This window comes from Telopea speciosissima, chromosome 3, assembly GCF_018873765.1.
Source record: "Telopea speciosissima isolate NSW1024214 ecotype Mountain lineage chromosome 3, Tspe_v1, whole genome shotgun sequence".
Lineage (NCBI taxonomy): Eukaryota > Viridiplantae > Streptophyta > Magnoliopsida > Proteales > Proteaceae > Telopea > Telopea speciosissima.
In genome coordinates, this window is record NC_057918.1 from 9,692,589 (window position 1) to 9,715,648 (window position 23,060).

Below are 23,060 nucleotides of genomic sequence, written 5' to 3' on the forward strand. Positions count from 1 at the left end.
TGAAGGAATGGAACATTTTGACCAAAATTTTGACTTTTCGATAATTTTGTTTTGCTTATTTCAACAAATATGCAACTTTGTATTTCCCAAGTGATATTATTTTGAGGTTCAGGGGAACTGATATATTTCACAAAATTTTGAATCTTTCAACCGAAATTGGGAACATTGATTAAAGAAGAGGTTGTCAACAAATAGGCATGCCAACTGATCATCTTTGGTACGGGTTGGCACCACTCCAAAATCAAACGTAAGTTCAACTTTATTGCAATTTGCTTTTGTTTATTATTTATTATTTTATTTTTTGGGGGGGGGTGTGTGTTGGTGTGCAAGGATTGATTATACAATGATAGCAAAATGTGGTCAACACAGTCGGAATGCGTTCCAACTGCAGAAGCTTGGTTCACGATGTAGATTATTCATTCGGTCATTCTAACTGTTGGATAGATGGGGAATGACCTGGATAAGCCACATGTCACAATTTGAGAGCCTATCTCAACCATCTGGTTGCTATGCACCAGGTTTCCCCCCCTTGTTTTTTCAATGGTTCTTGTACTACATACCAAATAAAACTGATAATTTTTAAACAAGAAGAAATCAAATTGGTTTGAAAATAGAACCATAATTAGACGACAGCGTGGACAATGTGTCCACTAAATTTGGGCCCCATCAAACATTGCTGAACAAAGACTTCAGTTAGAATGCTTTCCAACTGCACTTAGTTGGAGCCCCAGTCCCATGAATGAATTCTTTGCTTTGCAAGCAATTTGTGAATGATACAGAGGGGGTTAAAAAACAAAATTTACTGAATATTTGGCAATGAGGTTTTCTAACTGAAAAAACATCCCCCCCCCCCCCAACCATAATTCACAGATTTACTAACTAGGACTGAAAGAGACGAGGAAAATGTAGAGTCTATCTTGAGAAATAAAATTCTTTATATTCGGACAGAGAGGCAATAATCCAGAGAACAGAAGAAAATTTAGTTGATCAGTAGCCATAAATGAACACAAGATAGAGAAATAACAGAAATGAAAAGAAACAGCAGCATGAATTCCTGGTTTTGAGAGGGGTGGGCTGCAGGCTGCAGTCAGCATTTATTCACTGCTTAAACGGACCATAAATAGGAGCCATAACAATTGGCAATACCACTTTTAAAAGTAAAATAGCTCACCTGCCCAAGTTTCGTGTAAAGAATTTTCAATGTCGTCTCACCACCCAAAACTGATGCTGTGTCACTTAATACGTCCGCCACAGCTAGCAATATGATAGAATCCATTAGCGTCATAGAAATGAGAGAAGCCAAGTAAAATCAACTAGAAAACTAATACGCAATGAAGAATAAACAATGACCTTCAGGTCCAAGAACAGGACAATACTTACATCACATAAAATTCGAATATAAAAAAAGACCAATAAGTTGTAGACATCCTATGGACCAGCAAAACTAGAAGAAAGCAAAATTCTTAACAGAAAAGATAGGAGAAGACTGTGGATCATTCCTTGTTGATGCAACCATCAGAGACTAGTAGGGAAGCCGATTTATCTCTCTCTGACTCGCCCAGATATCACCTATGCAGTTGGAGTAGTGAGTCAGTTTATGCATGCTCCCAAAGTGGGCATTTGGATGCTACATTCTCAAATACTTCAAATCCACCTCAGGAAAGGGATTGTTATATGCCAAGCACAGCCATTTGCGGATTGAAGGCTACACTGATGCCGACTGGGCTGGCCCCGCTTCTGATAGACGCTCTACATCAGGCTATTGCATATTTGTGGGTGGTAATCTGGTCAAGTAAAGAACCAAAAAACATTTTGTGGCTAAATCAAGTGCAAAGGCACAATTTAGGGCAATGGCCCGTGGAGTATGTGAACTCCTATGGTTGAGACGATTGGTTCAGGAGTTGGGATTTGACATTGAAGGACCTATGCGGCTCTATTGTGATAACAAAGCTCTGCTATAAGTATTGCTCACAACCCTGTACAATAAGATCGATCAAAGCATATTGAGGTGGACCAACATTTTATCAAGGAGAAGATTGACTATGGCTACATTTGCACTCCTTTTGTGAAGAAAATCAATCAATTGGCTGATATTTTCACCAAAGTGTTCATCTCCCACTAGTTCAGGCGGATTTGTCTAGATAGGCGCCTTGGTCGTCTAGGCATCTTGTTGGTGGCCTTAATTTTTGCCCACCTCGACCGCCTTGGTTCGCTTAGGTTCCATGACAACTATGGTTTATGGATAGGAGAATAGGAGATTTTTCCTTGTTAAGATTAGCTTCCTAAATTGATAATTTCTATTTTCTCTTACAAAGAGTGTACCCAGTGCACGAGGCTCCCGCCACTATGGGGTCTCAGGAGGGTCATAATGTACGCAGCCTTACCCCCGCTTCGCAGAGACTCGGAAAGGCTGTTTCCTGACTCAAACCACGATTACTAGGTCACAACGGAGCAACCTTACCGTTGCGCCGAGGTCCGCCCTCTTCTATTTTCTCTTACAGTTTTTATTTATTTAAATACATATAACCTACGATGGGACTCAAAGAGAGATTTGAATGGAAGTTTGGTTTTGAGGAGTTCTCACAGTTGTGAATGTGGTTGTGCTCACTTCTTCTTGGTGGAGGGCCGGATAGGGGAAGGAAAAAGTTGCAAGGGAAGGGGAAAGAGATCACACACTCTCCAAAAGTAAACCCAATAAACTTCTATTCAATTCACTATCACCATTATTGGGTTACATACAAGTATTTAAAGAAATAAATAACAAGACTCCTAGTCTCCTAGTTAGACCATGAAATTGAAATAACTTACAACTCAAACTCCAACTCTATCTAACTCGTACATAGTCAACCCAAAACAAATAAAAGACATAAATAAAACCAACTAAATAACTAATTCCAACCCTTGTTAGACCAAAAAGCATTGGACTGGTTCTGTCTGGGTTTGGGTCTCCAAAGCCCATCATTCTGGTCCACCCAGTCAAGTGATACTGCATCACTTCTGTTATTTTGTTCATCTTGTTTTCCTGTTCTCTGTTCTAACGGTGTAAGCAGTCCAGACTCCTGGAATCCAAACTCTGTAGAGCTTCATCAATTTGGGCTGAAATTTGGGGTCTTTAAACCACTCTAGGGGCAACTGTAGTTAGAGAATCTTGGCCCCAAATATTTCTTCCATTGTAAGAACCCATTCCATGTTCAGGTCAGGTTTCTCAGTCACCATCAAACCTAGGTTCAGGTCCATCGAGCTCTCTTATTGCAGGTACTTTTTACTTGACTCCTACAATTCTTGGAAGGACTTGTAGTTGCAATTCACTTCCTGAAGCTCCAAATCGATTGAGTCTCTCAAGAGGAAGATCCCATCTTCGAAGATAATTCTCACCTACCGCTGGTTAGTGTCAAGAGGTTGTAGAGAACCTCAAATCGTGAGTTGTCTTTAAAGCCTTATCTCTTTATTTCCAGATATGCCCTCCCTTTCACCTTCAGTTTTATGTTTTATCCTTTATTTATTTTTATTACCTCATCTGCCCCTGACCAATAAATACTAATTCCGTTGGTATCCTTCCCTCTTCATCTCCCTTGGTAGCCCTTTAAATTTCAAGAATAACCAAACTGACATTCCCTTTTAAAACTTAGAGTCTTGCTGATTGGGTGGGCCCATAAGCAATCTGAAGTTCCAAACCGGATTTTTGGAACCCCGGATTGCATCACTGTACTCTTTTTTTATGCACATTTCACCATGTCCACCATGACATTGGCAGTCTTCCCTTAAATGAAAGATCCTTCGAGCATGCCACAAGCAGATATCTAAATTTGTTGTTGCCTCTATGTAATGTAAGACTAGGTTACTAGTCCCAAAATAACCCACAAAAATCAAATTAGCAGGTTAGGGTTCTAAGCCAAACCAGCCATGAGAATACCACCAAAGTAGGGATCAAGTGTAGCTTGTAAAGAGGGAAAACTGTGCTGAAAGTTTCATATAATTCCAGTGGTGAAATTGGGAGAAATAGCATCAACACCAAAATAGCAGGTAAATCTGCAGGCCAAACCAGCCACCAGCTTGGGCTCTGACTTGGATCGAGTGTGGGACCTTTGGAGAGGAGGTGATGCAGGTTCATCATAGATATTGGTTTATTTCTTTAGAAATAGGCCTAGGGTTAGGTTATATACATGTTGGGCCTTTGTTCCCAAGGGTTTTCTATGTATTAGGCCACTTTAATGAGCCTAAGCTAGGGGTACATAGGTTGCATACGGGATTAGCTCAATACTTAGTTTATTTTTATGTTTTCTAATTGAACCGGTTCAAATTGGTTGCATCCAATTGGTTCAATTAAAGTGATCATGTGACTTGGTTGAGTGGTCATGTGATATAAGTTGGGCTGGATTAAGACTCTATAAGTCCAGCTATGTTTTGAGTCTATTTCCTTTAGTATTTTAGTTTCCTAGTCAATTTAAATTACCTAATAGGTTAGGGATAGGATTAGGTCATTCCTTTTTAGTGTCCAAGTCTATTTTTGAGTCTTCTATATAAGTTTGTAAGGGAGGCCAGCATTGTACACGAATTTGATTAATGAAAAAAGCTTTTGCTTGTTGGCTGCCATTGTTGCTTCTCCTGTGCTCCTTGTGAGTGTGCATCCTTGTGGTTCTATCAAGGTGGAAAGGGACTGGTGGAATCCAGTTGACTCCTTACGCCGTGACGGCTAGGAGGATCTTCTTCAAATTCGAAGGTGGCTGTATCCTTCACAACTGTCGAAGCTTGCTGCCAGTGGAATCTCCAGTAAGTTTGACGCCAAAATTCTTCTTCTAATCCTCTAATCCTTTCCCCCAATTGATCCCCATTATTTTTTGTTTGAATCCCATAAACCCTAACTCCATTAAAGCCCCAAAACCTGCAACTCAATTCTGTCCAGAATTGCAGAATTTCAAAACTCATCCAAACCCTAACCTTTTTATACCATATTGACCCCCTAGACCTGCCCATTAATACCCTATAAACCCCATTCCCAAATTCCCATCCTAAACCCTAATTTTGCCCTAAAACAGCCCCTAATCAGCCCCAAACAGCAGGCTTGACCAGACCTTGCTTTTATCTGGCTCCTAGTAGGATTATCTCCTATTCTAGGACTACATTAATTGGTATCAAAGCTATGGCGGAGGGAAGCTCCAACCAAGCCTCGAAAGACCCACCTCCATTCGTTTTTAAGACCCGAGTTTGTCTACCCAATGGGAGCACGACCATATTAATTGTTGATGAGAGGCGACGTAACAACATTATTTCACAATCCGTGGTGGATATGTTGTCCCAATCAGGAGAGATTTGCATCATGCCTACAGGTAAAGTCTATGTTGAATTTGGGTGTTCTTCATACCATGATGGTGCTTGGTGTCAGACGGTACCACATTCAACGAGTTTTATTGCAGTAGGTGGTGATTGGTTGGACGAGCGACAAGGTTGGATTGAACCTGAAAACAACTCGTGTGTCCTACCTGATCGACACCGTCTATACTATTTATTTACTCTAAAAAGGTTACAACCAAAGGTGACCACATCGACTGTACAGCCACAGGGACTGCCGAACATGTCAACTCAAACGCAAGTGGCATCGACTGTGTTTGAAGTTTCACCAATAGCAGATGCACCAACAGAAGATCCTACTGAAATGATCTATGGTGAAGAAACCAATATAGATAAGGCTGAACCAATAGAAGATGAAAAGCTGATTGAGAGCATTCCAAAGGAAAACAATGACCTTCAAGATACTGCTCTTAAAGAGGTGGAGCTTGTGTCTCATGCATTAGATGAGAAGGTTGCTAACACTGAAGGCTCTATGGACGAGACATTGACAGTTGCTACTGATTCACAGGCAGAACACATAAAGTTTGTTATGCCACCATGGTTCTTCGAAGAGAAATCTCCACGCATTGAAGACTTTATCCCCAATGTTCTTGCCTCATCGGAATTTTGTTTGGGGATGGTCAAAGCTGCTGATCACATGTTGATTTCCCCTCATCACTGCAAAATTCGAGGACGAATTTTTTCAAGTTGGGGAGAGTTGATGTAGGTTCATCATAGATATTGGCTTATTTCTTTAGAAATAGGCCTAGGGTTGGGTTATATACATGTTGGGCCTTTGTTCCCAAGGGTTTTCTATGTATTAGGCCACTTTAATGAGCCTAAACTAGGGGTACATAGGTTGCATACGGGATTAGCTCAATACTTAGTTTATTTTTATATTTTCTAATTGAACCGGTTCAAATTGGTTGCATCCAATTGGTTCAATTTAAGTGATCATGTGACTTGGTTGAGTGGTCATGTGACAATTTAAGTGGTCATGTGATGTAAGTTGGGCTGGATTAAGACTCTATAAGTCCAGCTATGTTTTGAGTCTATTTCCTTTAGTATTTTAGTTTCCTAGTCAATTTAAATTACCTAATAGGTTAGGGATAGGATTAGGCCATTCCTTTTTACTGTCTAAGTCTATTTTTGAGTCTTCTATGTAAGTTTGTAAGGGAGGCCAGCATTATACACGAATTTGATTAATGAAAAAAGCTTTTGCTTGTTGGCTGCCATTGTTGCTTCTCCTGTGCTCCTTGTGAGTGTGCATCCTTGTGGTTCTATCAAGGTGGAAAGGGACTAGTGGAATCCAGTTGACTCCTTACGCCGTGACGGCTGGGAGGATCTTCTTCAAATTCGAAGGTGGCTTTATCCTTCACAACTGTCGAAGCTTGCTGCCAGTGGAATCTCCAGTAAGTTTGACCCCAAAATTCTTCTTCTAATCCTCTAATCCTTTCCCCCAATTGATCCCCTTTATTTTTTGTTTGAATCCCATAAACCCTAACTCCATTAAAGCCCCAAAACCTGCAACTCAATTCTGTCCAGAATTGCAGAATTTCAAAACTCATCCAAACCCTAACCTTTTTATACCATATTGACCCCCTAGACCTGCCCATTAATACCCTATAAACCCCATTCCCAAATTCCCATCCTAAACCCTAATTTTGCCCTAAAACAGCTCCTAATCAGCCCCAAACAGCAGGCTTGACCAGACCTTGCTTTTATCTGGCTCCTAGTAGGATTATCTCCTATTCTAGGACTACATTAGGAGGCTTTGCTGCAATTTTGAGTCAGGTCTGATGAACTGCAGAGGAGATCTGAGTTGGTGATAAATTAGAAGGTTGAGGCTGTAGAGCAAACCAGCCCACAGAATGGACTCAAACTGGGATCGAGTAGGCCCCTTGTGGATGTGATTTAACCCTCAAAACCTTGCTGGAAACGGAGTTCAATCTTCAGAGTTATCCAAGTTCAATTATTGCTGGCAGTAGGACAGAAACAGGCCAACAATGGTGGGTTCGAACCTCCTTGTTGATAAGAAGCAGCAACACCACTGGGGCAGCAGCAGTAGTCTTCGTGTAGTCTTCTCAATGGTTGGAGCAATCACAATAGCACAGCAGCACACAGAGATCGACGGAGAGGGAAGAAGGAGATAGAGAAGAGAAGAAAATAGAAGGTGGGGATAGGTGGATTAGGCTCTCACAGCCAGGCTCCTTCAGCCCTTCAAGTCACAATCAAAACTTGACAAAAGGAATCATAATTTGCTAAAGCAATCTTCAATCAATCATAAAAATCGTGGGGGAGGCACTAACAGTCGTTACAATATAAAGAAGGCTATACTTGCACCTCAAGTAAGAAGAGAACTAGAAACTTAATAAGTTGCAACATCAAAATAGAAACTACTATAATTAACTAGGACTGAAATAAAATAGAAACATAGTCAAATCTTCACTCCTCCAAGGTGATAGCCGAAGTCTTCATGTGGTCCCCACCAAGGGTAATATCGGCCAGCACTTGAAGTCCCAAAATTTGTCAATAAAGATTGACAATAATGCCCCCAGGATCTGGGTTTGAGAGACCCCACAACTCCCAGCCCTATTGGGCTGGCCCAACATAAAGTTGATTGGCCCGATGGCCCATTGGGTTGGTCCAACAATTGGTGAAGTAAACCAGCCCTTCTCCTATGAGGTCCTTTAGTGTATTTCTTCCCATACAGCTTAGCATCTGCATCACTATGATACATATAACAGCAAGCTAGAGTCTGCCCACTTATTAAAAAATAAATTTCATTCATTGAAGGCAACAAGGTTAAACTCAATGCTCCAGAGACACAGTTTGGAATTTATTGATTATAAGATGCAGCAGTCAAAAAAAGAGAAAAATTGCAATTTCCCAAACTTAAGAACTAGAACAGGTTCATGAGACATACCACTGGAGAATAAAAAAACAAGTCAACAACCATAATTTCTGTGGTAAATGTTAGAACTGAGTTTATCAAGAAAAGTTTCACTTTCACAAAGAGATGGTAAGAAAACTGCGTAAATTTATCAGGAATGATGTTTTTTTAGAAGGCCAAGAATCTGAATGTATGGATCCGCACCCTGGGTTCTATAATAGCATTTTATTATGGATAAAAAGGAGGAGGAAGGGTAAAGAATTACACTGCAGGATGAAAATTTTAAAAAAAAATTTAAACAAAATAAGACCAACGACTATTTTGGATAGGTGCAACAACTACTGATTCATAACTAGGACAGCTCCAATAGCCGATAGAACAATAATAGAAATGGGAGAAACAAAAAAAAATCAGTTTTCAATACTAAGGCACTTTCGGCAAACATTGAGAATGGATGGTGAAGATCTCTGTCAAATAATGGTGGTTATAATGATAATATACGCTACCATATCTAGTCTGCTTAAAATCCTTGAGATCCTCCCTTGAAAGGTCTTGATAATCTTGGGTATATTCAACTCGGAAGCTAACCTGCATAGAAGAACTTTCAACTCCAGAAGGAACCAAAAATAAGATACGAATAAAACCCAAACATTGTAATGAGTGCATCCTCTGCTTAATCAAAACACAGTCATGAAAGCATCTACAATGCTATTATTTTTCAAAAGTATAATTTATACTGATATAAAGTAGTGGTCTAAATTTTTTTAAGGAAAGAGAATATGTAATGTGCCAATTATGTTCAGTAATATAATTTATAAAACTTACTGATTTTCTAAACTGGAAGACTCACCAAAGATACAAGTGATTCATATGATGGACGAAAAATTTGCAGCCTTCTATTTCTTTCTGCTTCAATGGATGTTTCACTTCCATATGATAAGTAGGAATCCCTGTAGGGTTAGAATCACTAGAATCATATTTTTTTTCGCCAGGTATTTAACCCAGAAACATGTGAGTATAATCGCATCAGGATTCACCTTTCGGTCAAGTTAACCTGAAGGTTGTGCCAGAAGTTAAATGTCATAGAAGCAATGTCATATTCTGGGTGTGAAGCAACATCTAGCAATGCCCGCACTATTAGCATTGATTCATCAGAACCTAAAGAAAGAAGTCATAACACAAGAGAACGACTATCAGATAACGTAAAGCTTCAATCCCACTCATTACAATAGCAATGAATATCCAATATTACAATTTGAAAGCCTTGTGGCGTATACAAAAAAGGAATAATATTTTGATAAAATATTTCAGTAAAATAAAAAAATATACCATTTGCAATCAACTCCATATAAGAATCACCCATGTCAGCAAATAACCGAGCAATTGCTTTCACATCTTCCTCATCCTAACAATATATGAAAAAGTTTTCTCAGTACAACAATTAATTAAAAGGAATCATCACTAACAAATTTGCAGATTTTAATAAACAAAGCATTTGCAAGAGCTTTGAAACCTTCAGATTCAATAAGCAGAATAAACCACAAGGAGATTTGACGATGAGCGACAGTTATAGTATAGCCTTCAAGAAAATCCAAAAAAAAGTGATAAGGGCTGAAAGATATTTCATCAAATTATGATCTTCATTAGGCCAGTTGTAAGGAACTATGCAGTATGCATATATGTTTGGTAGCGGCACCAAACACAAGCTTCCAGCATATTTGGGACTCCACCTCTTTTGACGGCAGAAGCAAGTAACCTTTTAAGTTTGGATTTGGTCCTCCAATTCTAAAAAGAGAGACAGTTATAAGGCTGGACTTATAGAGTCCCAAAGCCAGCCAACTACAAACACTTGAGTCTTCATTAAAATAAGAAAATAAAAGTTGGCTTCTGGCATTAACCGCATAAGCAGTAACACATGAATAGTAGCACGTGAGGTTTGAACCAGACTACCAAAGAACTGGTTCAAAATTGAACCAGACCAACCCAAACCAAAGGAAAGTCATTTCTTTCTCTTCTTTCTAGCTGAATACTACATCACACAGCCATTACCAAGAAGAGATTCATACTTTGTTCAGACGCACAAACACACCCATAGGATGATTAATTGCTGGCAAAGCATTTAAAATGACTGTTAACCTCCACATCCAAAATAAACAAACAACTATAACTCATCAAGCTATAGGTAAAAAAAAAGGTTGTACCCAGTGCACAAGGCTCCCGCGTTTAGCAAGGTCTGGGGAGGGTCAAATGTACGCAGCCTTATCCCTGTTTCCAAAGAGGCTGTTTCCAGGACTTGAACCAATGACCAAGCGTTCAGCAAGTGAGCACTTGACCAACACACCAAGCACGACCTTCTTCATCAAGCTATAGGTACTTACCAAAAAATAAAAATCATAACAATAAGGGGCAGAGTTCTTTGTGGGGAAGCGTGGCCACAACGCACGAGCGCGGGGGCAATGGGAGCACGCGCGGAAGATCAACTGGGCGGGCATTTCCGCCTTTCACAAGGAGCGGGGTGGTCATTTCGCCTCTTCTGTGTTTGGGTGCAGGGGCCACACTCCTCCACAGAAACCATTTCCCCTAACAATAATAATCAACCTACAAGACAAGTTAACAACAAAAACAACTCAGCCTAATCTCAACTAAATGGGGTCAGCTACATGGATCCTTGCCCTCCAATCAGCTCTATTTGAGGTCATACTTGATACAAGGCCTAACCTATGCATGTCCTTCCCTCACCACTTCTCCTAGGGTAATTTTAGGTCTGCCCCTAGCTCTTTTTGTTCCTTCAATCTGAATCAAATCACTCCTCTGCACTAGAGCATCCAAAGGGCTCTGTTGAACATGGCCAAGCTACCTCAAACGACTTTCTCGTAGCTTATCATGTATCGGAGCCACTCCCAAATCAGCTCCAATATGATCCTTCCTTACTTTATCCTTCCTAGTCTTGCCACACATGCATCTCAACATCCTCATCTCCGCTACACTGAGTTTATCTACATGATGCTTCTTAATTGCCCAACATTCTGCACCATATAGCATAGCCGGTTGTATGACTGTTCTATAAATTTTCCTTTTAAGTTTAAAAAAGAATACGCCGATCGCACAACACTCCGGATGCACCTCTCCAATTCAGCAAACAACAACAACAAACTCAGCCTTGTCCCAACTTAATGGGGTCGGTTACATGGATCCAATCAAAACAGCGTAGGGAAAAATGAGGTCTAAACATATAAAAAAAAAAAGGGGGGGGGGGGGGAGAGAGATGAGATACTAAATGGAAAATTACAAATGAAAGATGGGAAATAAAAAGAATGGAAAAAGATAAATGAAGGATGAAAGATGAAAGTAAGAGGAAAGAGGCTAAATGGGGTCTGGTACATGGATCCTAGCCCTCCAATAGGCTCTATTCGAGGTCGTATTAGGTACAAGACCTAGATTATACATGTCCTTCCTCACAACTTCTCCTATGGTCATTTTAGGCCTGCCCCTAGCTCTTTTAGCTCCTTCAATTAGGATCATATCACTCCTCCTTACTGAGACGCCCCTAGGCCTCCGTTGAACATGACCATACCACCTCAAATGACTCCCTCGAAGCTTATCATTGATCGGGGCAACTCCCAGGTCAGCTCTCATACGTTCATTTCTTACTTTATCCTTCCTAGTTTTTCCACACACCCATCTTAACATCCTCATCTCGGCCGCATATAGCTTCTCAATATGACACTTCTTAACCGCCCAACATTCTGCCCCATACATCAAAGCTGGTCGTACAACAGTCCGATAGAACTTTCCTTTAAGCTTTAAAGGAATACGTCGGTCACACAACACTCCGGACGTGCCTCTCCACTTCATCCAACCCACTTAAATTATATGAAATATCATCCTCGATGCCACCTTCTTTATTTACGATTAACCCCAGATAGCTAAAATGGTAACTTTGTTGTATCTCCCTTTCCCCAATTCACACTATGTTAGTAACCAACATATTATGACTAAAATTACACATCATATACTTCGGCTTCATTCTACTAATCTTAAAGTCGCTTGTTTCCAATGTTGATCTCCATAGTTCTACCTTAGCATTGATCCCTGTTTTTGTCTCATCCACCAAAACAATATCATCGGCGCAGAGCATACACCATGGGACCTCATCTTGAATGGTCTTGGTTAGGTCGTCCATGATAAGTGCAAATAGATAAGGACTTAAGGCTGATCTCTATTTAACCCAATTGTAAGTGGGAATTCCTTTTCTGGACCTCCCACAGATCTCACACTAGTCACCACGTCCTCATACATATCTTTAATTGCGTCCACATATTTACTCAACACCGCTCTCTTCACTAGAACATGCTGGATTAAATCTCTAGGGACTCGATCATAGGCTTTTTCCAGGTCAATAAAGACCATGTGAAGATCCTTCTTGCTATCTCTATATCTTTCCATGAGCCTCCTCAATAAGTAGATAGCTTCTGTCGTGGATCTACCTAACATGAAGCCAAATTGGCTCGCCAAAATATGAGTCTCTCTTCTCAAACAAGCTTCAATAACCTTCTCCCAAAGTTTCACAATGTGACTCATTAGCTTTATACTTCTATAGTTATTGCAGCTTTGGCTATCCCCTTTATTTTTGTACATCGGAACTACAATGCTTCACCTCCATTCATCAGGCATCTTCCTTGTGTTCATAATCCTGTTAAACATATTGGTCAACCAATATACCCCACACCCTCCTAGGGTTTTCCACATTTCTATTAGTACCTCATCTGGGCCTGGTGTCTTCGCTGCTTTCATCTTTCTTAAGGCTTCTTTCACCTCCGCCTCACTAACCTTCTGTACAAATCTATGGCGTGTGGTATCTTGTTGAATAATGTAATCGTCCTGGTCATTTCTACTCGACCTATCTCCATTTAATAGGCCACAAATCTACTCATCCACCACTTCACAATGTCCTCATCCCTTAACAACATTCTTCAATCCTCACCCTTGATACACCTACCTGATCGAAGTCTCTACTCTTCCTTTCTCTCATCTTAGCTATTTTATATATAGCTTTTTCCCCTTCTTTTGTGTTTAGGTTGATATAGAGATCCTCATATTTCTTCGCCCTAGCCATCCCCACAATCTTTCAAGCTACGTTTCTGGCATCATTATGCCTCTTTTTATCCTCTATTTCTTTAGTACTTTGTCATGTCTTAAAACACTCTTTCTTGTTCTTAATGGCTGCTTGGACATCATCGTTCCACCACCAAGTCTCTCTAGGCTCCTGACAACGACCCTTCACTTCCCCTAGAACATCCTTGGCAACCCTCTCAATATAAGTAATCATCTCATTTCACATTGCATTGATGTCTCCCTCAAAGTCCCACTTTCCTTGTTTGACAACATTATCCCTGAATGTCCTTAGGTCCTCCCCTTTTAATCTCCATCACCTTATCTTAGGGTAAATTGGTTCCCTCCTGCTACGCTTTTGTGTACTTAGGTACTTATCCAGGACCACCAGTCTATGTTGGGTGGTTAGACTCTCTCTAAGGATAACCTAACAGTCCTTTCACACCATTCTGTCTACCCTTCTATTTGGCTGGTATGAATCCCACTTTTATAGGTAACTAAGTACTCCTCTCTTTTTTCAAAGAAATTGTTCACGATGGAAAGATCATAAGCTACCGCAAAGTCTAGGATTGAGGTCCCCTCCTCGTTCCTCTCCCCGACCCCGTAACCACCATGTACATCTTCATATCCTCTACAATCACTTCCAACATGTCCGTTCAGGTTACCTCCAATAATAATTGATTATGCAGGCCAAAACCCTAAATTAAATCATTCAAGTGTTCCCAAATTCGACGTTTACTACTCTCATCCAAACCTACTTGGGGTGCATAAGCACTACAGCACAAACAATATTGACAACCTTCTTCTCCAATACTAGCTTGATGGATATAATCCTGTTTCCCAGTCTATTGCTCTCTACTTCATCATTCTTCATATCTTTGCCCACCATGCTCCACTCCGCTTCTATTACTATGATCTCCCGAATCCCAAGTTTGAATTCATCTAACGCCTTAGCTTTGTTACCCTTCCATCTTCAGCAATCCTATTTTAATTCTCTATGAAACACCACCTTCTTTATTTACGATTGAGCTCATATACCAAATAATCATCTTTGCGGAACCTCCCTTTCTTCAATTTTCACCACCTCATTATCCGTCCTAGTGTAACTAAAGTTACACACCATATACTCCATTTTCATTCTACTTACCTTAAAACCTTTTGATTCCAAGTTTGATCTTCATAACTCCAACTTGGGGTTAATCATAGTTGTCAAGGAGGCAAAACGACCCAAGGCGCAGGAGGGGTGTCTATGCGCTTAGGCAACAAGGCGCGCCGCCTAGGCCACCAAGGCGCTCCCAAGTGTTATTTTTTTTATTTCCCCCCTTTTCTAACATTATTTAGTATGCTACAATATATACCTTATATCATCCAAAATCAACATTAAGCCTCCTCAAGTCATCAAAAATCAACATTAAGCCACATTAAGTCACATCTAGTCATCAAAAATCAATATTAAGCCACATCAAGTCATCAAAAATCAACATAGAACTAGAAGACAACAGAACTGAATAAGCAAGCTATTGGAAGTTTGAAACAATCAAACATACATTTGGTTTATACTAGTCTCACATTTGGTTTATACTGTTCTTAGAAAATATGATCTTATCTATAAGTAATTAAATTGTTCTCGATTTAGAGAAATGTTCTTGTTCTCTAAGAAGAAAATATGATCTTATCTATAAGTAATTAAATTGTTCTCGATTCAAAGAAATGTTCTTGTTCTCTAAGAAGTTTGACTAGCCAGATGATTTTATTTTTACATGAGACTTTTAGTATTAGGTAGAGCACAAAACCAGCTTTCCAACAAATCCAAAATTGCTTAAATCTGATTTATAATGAAGAAGTTATGTTCCAGTCAAATCTTATTTGGTATGTGTAAATGCTGTCAAAATAACTCTGAATGAAAATATTTTTTCAGATATCAAAACAAATGAATTTTACCGCACTTTTGGTTTTTAGCAACGCTTTACCATATTAATATTTATAGAATTTTTAGATTTGAGAAAAACCCCATCATTAGAAAGTCGAAAATTTTACCTACCGTCGAAAATCCAATTTTTGTTCTTGAACTGGAAGGTTGGCTTTTTATCCTTTTGGAATTTCATTTTTAACTATTTTTATTCGATTCAAATAGGAGGGGGTAATTGCTTATTTATGAATACTATCTTAAGTAAATAAGGGTCAATACGCCTTGCAATAAGGCGGAGGTCGCCCAGGCCCCAACAAAACCGCCTGGATGCCTAGGCGACGCCTTGACAACTATGGGGATAATCCATGCTTTTGTCTCCTCCACCAAAACAATATCATTAGAAAAAAGCATACACCAAGGAACCTCATCTTGAATGTCTCTGGTTAAATCATCCGTGATAAGCGCAAATAAGGGCATAAAGCTTATCCTTGACGTAACCCAATTGTAATTTGGAATCCACTACCTTGACACCCCCCCCCCCCATAGTTCTTATACTACTCACCACACTATCATACATATCTTTAATAATGTCCACATAAAATACTCAAACCACATGAAGGGGGGATAACAAGCATAAGGAAGGGCTTCAAAAATCATCTATTGTCATTAGGTACATCCCACATAATTTAAAACATAATTTAAAAATGAGAAAAACAGACAGGAAATTGGGTGAAGTAATGAGATTATGAGAAACGAACACAAGATTGATGCTTCAATCAAAGATATAACCTAGAGAGAATATGACGATATGATCAGGAATTCACATCTGGGATAAGGTGTTGGTGATGATGTCCATAGTTGTCAAGGCGTCGCCTAGGCGCCGCTTAGGCGATCAGGCAGATTCCTAGGTGCCTAGGCAGCTGCCGCCTTATTGTAGGGCGCCTTGTATTCATTTAATTGGTATCGAACCAAGTTCTGGCACTTATTTATGCTTAAGTAAATGTTTTTATATTTGATATTTCATTTACTTAAGATATTATTCATAAATAAGCAAATACCCCTATTTGAATCCAATAAAAATAGTTAAAAAATAAAATTCCAAAAGGACAAAGTCAACCCCCAAGTTTAAGAACAAAAACTAGATTTTTGGCGGTAGGTGGAATTTTCAACTTTCTAATGCTGGGGTTTTTCTCAAATCTAAAAATTCCATAAATCTTAATATGGTAAAACATTGTTAAAAACCAAAAGTGCGGTAAAATATTCATTTGTTTTGATATCTAAAAAAATATTTTCATTTAGAGCGATTTTGACAGCATTCGCGCACACCAAATAAGGTTTGACCGGAACATAACTCCTTCAATACAAATCAGATTTAAGCAATCTTGGATTTGTTGGAAAGCTGGTTTTGTGCTCTACCTAATACAAAAAGTTCCATGTAAAAATAAAATCATTTGATCAATCAAATTTCTTAAAGAACAAGAACATTTCTCTAAATCGAGAGCAGATTAATTACTTATTGATAACATCATATTTTCTAAGAACAATATAAACCAAATGTGAGACTAGGTATACTTGAACTGATAGTTTAAAAAAAATATATTGGAACGCGATTTAGGCCGCCTAGGCACCGCTTAGGCGCCGCCTAAGCGCTTAGAGAGGACCTCAAAGGCCTTGGATTGCCTAGCGGCTTGACAACTATGGATGATGATAATGTATACCAGAGATATCGTATGACCAGCAAAAAATTAAATTCATCAGCAAAGAAAGCATTTAAGGCATGTATCAAACATTAGTTAGTACCTAGTTTAATTAGCTCTAGTCTTTTCTTAGTAAATTTCTTCATGATCTCAGTTAAAATAATGGCTATTTTGAGAATATAAAAAAGTGATCATGGGTCAAGGAATACTACAGAAAATATCTAACAAAAACGTTTCGCAAGAAATAGGAAAAGGAATGTAGCTCTAGAAGGAAGTCAATCAACAGTAGAATCCTTCTAATCGACAATGACCAGAAAAATATCAGCTGGGTAAAGTAGCTCCAATGCACATCAAGCCCCTGGCCCCCTGCCCATCCTTACTGACTAGCCCATACAGATGAACACTAGCATATCCTGGAATCCACATCAATGAGATTTTCAAAGAGAGAGCAGAAGACAAGACAAAGAAAACAATAAAGAAATTGCATTCAGCAAAAATATGTTATAAGAAGAGAGGTGATTAATACAGAAGAAACATATGAGAGAACTAAACCAGAGGATACCGTAATCAAGTCACTGTATTGTATTAAACGCATTAGCACCGAGCACCAATAAAGGGGTGCACTTCTTTAGCATCATCCCTATTAATTTTATTTTTGTGCACTGTTCAGCCGAACATACTCCAACATGCCTAATAATAAGATACCAAGGATGGCAATCCTAGTCAGACGACATACCTTTGAAGAATCATTTAGTTGCCTCTTCAGACTCATTACTTGCGGCACAAGGACTTGAATCAACGGCAATTGGGCAGAAAGATTGCCGGAGCTTCCAGCTGCAGTGTAGTGTATCAATTCAGAAATGACTGCAAAAACATCATTTCAGAGAATAAGTATGTTAGAAGTAACAGAACTTACAACACATCTAGGAAGATGTTTCTCGCAGCCCAAAAGCAGATTGGCAAAAAAGTCATGCAGGGCAGTTAAACAAGTGGAACACGGACGATGAATAATTTACAAAGTGCTAGTTGTCAAACATAGATCAGGACAAAAAGCAATTTGAAAGAAAATTATTACAAAAAGTATTATATAGAAAGGTTCTACAGAAGTATGCATGCATAAAATTAGTCAGAGAGAAGATTAAGCACGGGAAAAAGAAGTACCCTGTCAACAGTTATATGGACCTCAGAACTGAAGGATGCTTCAGAAGTCAATGAATATGTGAAAAGAAAAACATAGGCCAAAGAAACAGGCATTAGCTAACTTACTAAATGAAGCAGACTGCTCTGTTCAAGTCCTGTAGCAGGAACCAGAACACATTTTGCTATCATACTTAGGCTTTAATGTTCAAACTTCAGATCAAAAAAAACTATAGGTCAAAGGATCCACACACAACAACAACAACAAAAACTATGAAATAGTTAAGGAACCCCATCCCCATCAAAGAACCCAAACATAACAGCAACTGCCATCAACCCTTCCAAGGTCAAGCCAGTGAGTGAGATGAACCAACATCACCAAATGCTACAATCCCCAATTCCAAGGACAATCCAGAGAGTGAGATGAACAACCATCACCAAATGCTACAACCCCCAAGGGTCCTCCACTCTCCAAAACTACAGGAAACAAACTTTGACCCATGGCCCCTATCACTGCCTTGCCCTTTGGTTTCAGTATCCTACTACCCAGCACCTCCTCTTCATGAATCAACCCCAATTGTGTCCATATTGGTTCATATGAATACCTTTCTAGTAGCCGATCTTGTTCCATTCAAACTCTTGAGACATTAAGAAAGCAAATTGATTGCCACACAAGAAAGTGCTGCCAAGTGCCAAATTTCTTGTTATTTGTTAACCAAGAGTATCTGGTCCATCTCCCAGATTGCCTCAGACGCTTGCAGTTGCTTTACTTCATCAAATCCTCCAAGCCATCAGAAAGACTCATTATGTGGAAGAGGTGATTATACTTATTGGATGAGTACGACTCTTATCAAAAATGCCTGTCCAGCATTCAATTAACATTCAATTAGTACGATGTCTACATTGCTTGTCCCTATGCCCATGCAAAAAGTGAGAAATTGGGGTACCACAGTCACTCTCAATCCTTGAATCGTTCTTAGAGAGAGAGAGAGACTACAATCGTCAAATTCAGGGGCTTGACATTGTACTCGAAGGAACCCTAATCCAAGGATTAGTAGCATGCTTAAAGCTAAATTTATATTTTGATATAGTTGGACGTTTTTTAGGTTAAAATTCATACTGGCTCAAACACCGGAGGTGCTTCCCTTGTTCTACATCCTTCTCTTTCAGCTTAATGAAGCTTACAATATGTGTATTCTGCTCTGGGCTTCTCTTAACCATCGGGTATATTTCAGTACTTTTTGATAAATAACAAGCTGCAAAATGATGATTACAGGAGCCCAGGACCAAATAGAATACCCAATCCCTATTCCTTAATGATTATGCACGATACAATAGGTTAAAAACTCAAAACAGTAAAAGACCAGAGCTAGTCAGCAAGCAGCGATGAATGCCTAAAGAACCAGCCCAATTTATGAACCCTTGCTTAGCCAGCGCATCCGTCATGCCTGTAGTATATTTCAGTATTTACTTAGGGTTTCTTGCTCCAGCACCTGCTCACACTGTGCTTCAGGCACTTGGTGGATCAAAAATAAACTCTGACAAGTAAAGACCAAAATAACAAGAAGTGAACTAACCTCCAGACTTTGTGCAAGTATGAGGATCCCATCACAAGGAAAACTTGCAGATAGGTCCCTAGAATCTTGAATGTTCCTCCACATCACAGCAATGGGATTTCTATCTAAACCTTCAAATCATTCTTTTATATTAAAAGTAAAGAGTTATTTGGATGCTTAAGAAGGGAAATAAATTCATGATCTCTCCCCCAAGGTTTTCTACATAAGGGCAGACACCAATCTCCTTCCCTTCTCTAAAGAGGATAAGTGAAAACACAACAAGAAGGAATCAATTTTAAATTGCATTAGTGCCACACGAATGATGAGGTATATAGCTACATAGATCTCCTGGCAAGTTCTAGAAAACTGAAAAGAACCTGAAGGAGAGGTCCAAGAAACTGGTGTTCAAAGAAAAGATAGAAGTGCGTTTCCGGTCTAAAATGACATCCCATACAATAATTTCATATATATAAATACACTAAATGAATAAGATTACCTATTCAAATGTCAAAAAGAATATGGAATATCTATATAAAGTCCATCACAGATACACACTCGAACATCAGTTAATAGGAAGAATTCCACACAATGATACAAATATCAATACCATAAATGGAGAATCAATAACATTTCTGCAAGCACCAACGGCAGTAGTTTTTCTGGTTCTCATACCATTAGTAGCTGCCTCTGAAAGCACCTCAGATTCCAAACTAGAAAGAGCTGTAAGCACCAAAGGGTGGGATGCAAGCATGGAAGCTGGTATCCTGAAACCAAAAAAGAGAACCAGTTTTATTCTTGGAAAGGAAGAGGGCCAGCAAGAGGAACCCAGTTTTACTGTATCAACACTTGAAAAACACTTTGGCCCTTAGCAAGCTTGCAGTAAAATTTTGCAAAGATTGTATAAGACTAGTGAAGTAGAGAGGAATGACTATGATGCAGTGCTGAAGGTTTACTCAAGGAGGCACAAGCCTATTGGACAGACCCTCTATTTGTTTTAAACAGCCCACTCTATAGGCTCTTTAAACAGCCCACGCTGGGTTTTAAGTCACTTGTTTCTTGGGATTTTAAGTCACTTGTTCCAAGTCCGTCTTGGGCCCATAATGGGTTAAAACATGTTACGTCACTTAAGCCCATTACATGTCCATCTCTATAAGTTTTTAGCTTAAGCCCAACAGAGTCTTGTTAGAGGTTTGAAGGCCAAGTAATAGAAACTCTCTTTTAATTCTTTACATTGTTATGACCTTCTATTTTGTGTATTGGCCCATTGGGCTGTTATAAATAAAAGCGGGGGGAGGTAGTTAGCTCCTCTCCCATCGATATACATCACTTGCCCTCAGATACATTATAAATCCCAACTCAGGTAAAATATTCTGCTTTCTCAAAATCAGCTGCTCCAACCATATCAAAGAACTTCGACCCTGCATATCCAACGTCGCAAGCATCTCGAATGCTGTTTGGGACCTGTTTGGACATTCCTTAAAACACTAGCTATATCTATAATAATTGTTAATATGATATACGTTTGTCGCCAAGCTCTATAAGAAAAAATGGAGAATCAGAATTTCACAACTGTACACATTCTTCTTGTGTCACAGAATGCAATTTACAACAAATTTTTTCTACTAAGACATGCAATAACATTCATCAAGCAAAATAAGTGGAGAACAAAGGTAGGAAGAGGAAGAAGAAGAAGAAAAGGGGGGAAAGAGATCATTAAGAAGCATTATCAACTGAATGAACTATAGTAAATCCCAAGGTAGAAGAGACAAATATCACAGAGAAATATGACCAGCTAAAGGAGCTATAAAAATTACGGAACTAAAAGGAAAAACTAAGAGAATATCCTCCATTTTACAGAAAGGCCCTGCAAAAGTTAATCCTTTGAAGAATCAAGTATGTCACAGTCGAAAACCAATGCATCAACAGATATACATATAGACCAAGGAAAAACATACCCATGTCTTAGTCGAAGCCAAGAAGAAAAAGCTTCAAGAACCTAGCAACAAAAGAAAACAGATTAAGGAAACATCAGAAAATCCAGGTAAATGAAGAAATAAACTTAAAAATAAAACATTTAATTATAGAGTTCTTCACATGGTACAAAACAACAAAAATGAACCCAACTCTATATGAAAAATGCAGAGAAGCAATTTACTAACATAAATAATTAATCCTAATACTGTCCTCAATCAACCCTGCAGGCATTGACACCTTGTTTCCCAGAAACATACCTTTAAGGTGTTCAAAAAACCCATCCAATTGGATTCACCTTGTTTTTACCCTGAACAATCTCATTCACAGTTAACTTACAACCCAAAGAACATGGATGATGACGCAGCCAGCCAACCTAGATTCCAGATTATGAATCAAAGATCAGATCGACTGCTCTACAGGCCCAAATCTAAATTATTTTCAGGATAAAATATGGATGGAATTTTAGGTATGATTTGCTGGTTTCAGTAGCCTGCATTGAGGAAAGAATGAGAGAAGAAAGAGAAGATATAGGGGTTGTTATGGGACTACGAACAGTACCCGTGAATAGTAACTGAAGAAAAGGAAGAGAGAGAAAGAGGAAACCTTCTTGGCTACACAATGCAAATCCAAATTCTGTATTCTATTGCATTAACCACCATTATGGGGGGTATATATTTATAAGAAAACAAAAGGTTTCCAAAATCTAAAACTCATAGGCAGTTAGACTAACTTAACTAACAAGAACTCTAAAATACTTAAATAATTAGAATTGTTGAAGCCTACGTCTTCTAGATAACTTGAGCCCTACACAACTAACCAAAAACAGGATTCTTTAATAACTAAACTAAAGCCAACTAGGTTAACTAATGGACCCCACTAATAATTATCGTAGACCCCTTTACCCCCCCCCCCCTTTTTTTGGGCCTTATAATTCAGCCCATTACAAATAAAACTCAAAACACAAACTCATTACACTTGTTTCCTTCACTAGCTATTTCCAACATTTCTATTCAATGCTCGTGTGACTAGAATTAAACAAAAAGAGCAGGGATCTCCCTGCAACAGCCCTTGGTATCAAAATAACCTTCAAGGACTCCATCAACTAGAATGGAAAAACTTGATGTTGAATAACATGAAACGATATCCATGCTTGTTGTTTCTCACCAAATTGCATCCACCCCAACCTGTTTGTATGTTTATATGTTCAGATGCTTTTTCTGTAGCGCTGTATTTCATCTCTGGCGTTCTGTCATGTAGGTGCACTGTTTGTCGTATTTCTCTTATGTGGTGGCTAAGCTTGGGCAATTGATGGTGCTGGAAAGGTGCTTCCTATTTTTACTGTCTGAGGTCGGGTAATTGGCAAGAGAAGCAGGACAGCATAAAGTGATTATCAACATGTCCATATCCCTATTTGAAAAAAAGATACTATGTTGCCCAAAAACATGGATTTAACA

General features: G+C 39.0%; 1 protein-coding gene across 1 annotated transcript in view; it reads right to left on the reverse strand.

Moving 5' to 3' along the window:
• The window catches only part of LOC122654383 (transportin MOS14), a 67,191-nt gene that overhangs the window by 28,723 nt on the left and 15,408 nt on the right, over window positions 1-23,060 (reverse strand). Inside the window, exons 7-14 of the mRNA XM_043848452.1 lie at window positions 21,588-21,628; window positions 20,305-20,396; window positions 17,676-17,803; window positions 9,551-9,626; window positions 9,259-9,379; window positions 9,072-9,171; window positions 8,728-8,809; window positions 1,172-1,254 (exon numbers count right to left, since the gene is read on the reverse strand). Coding sequence (XP_043704387.1) covers window positions 1,172-1,254; window positions 8,728-8,809; window positions 9,072-9,171; window positions 9,259-9,379; window positions 9,551-9,626; window positions 17,676-17,803; window positions 20,305-20,396; window positions 21,588-21,628 — 723 coding nt within the window. The remainder of the gene's footprint in view (window positions 1-1,171; window positions 1,255-8,727; window positions 8,810-9,071; window positions 9,172-9,258; window positions 9,380-9,550; window positions 9,627-17,675; window positions 17,804-20,304; window positions 20,397-21,587; window positions 21,629-23,060) is intronic.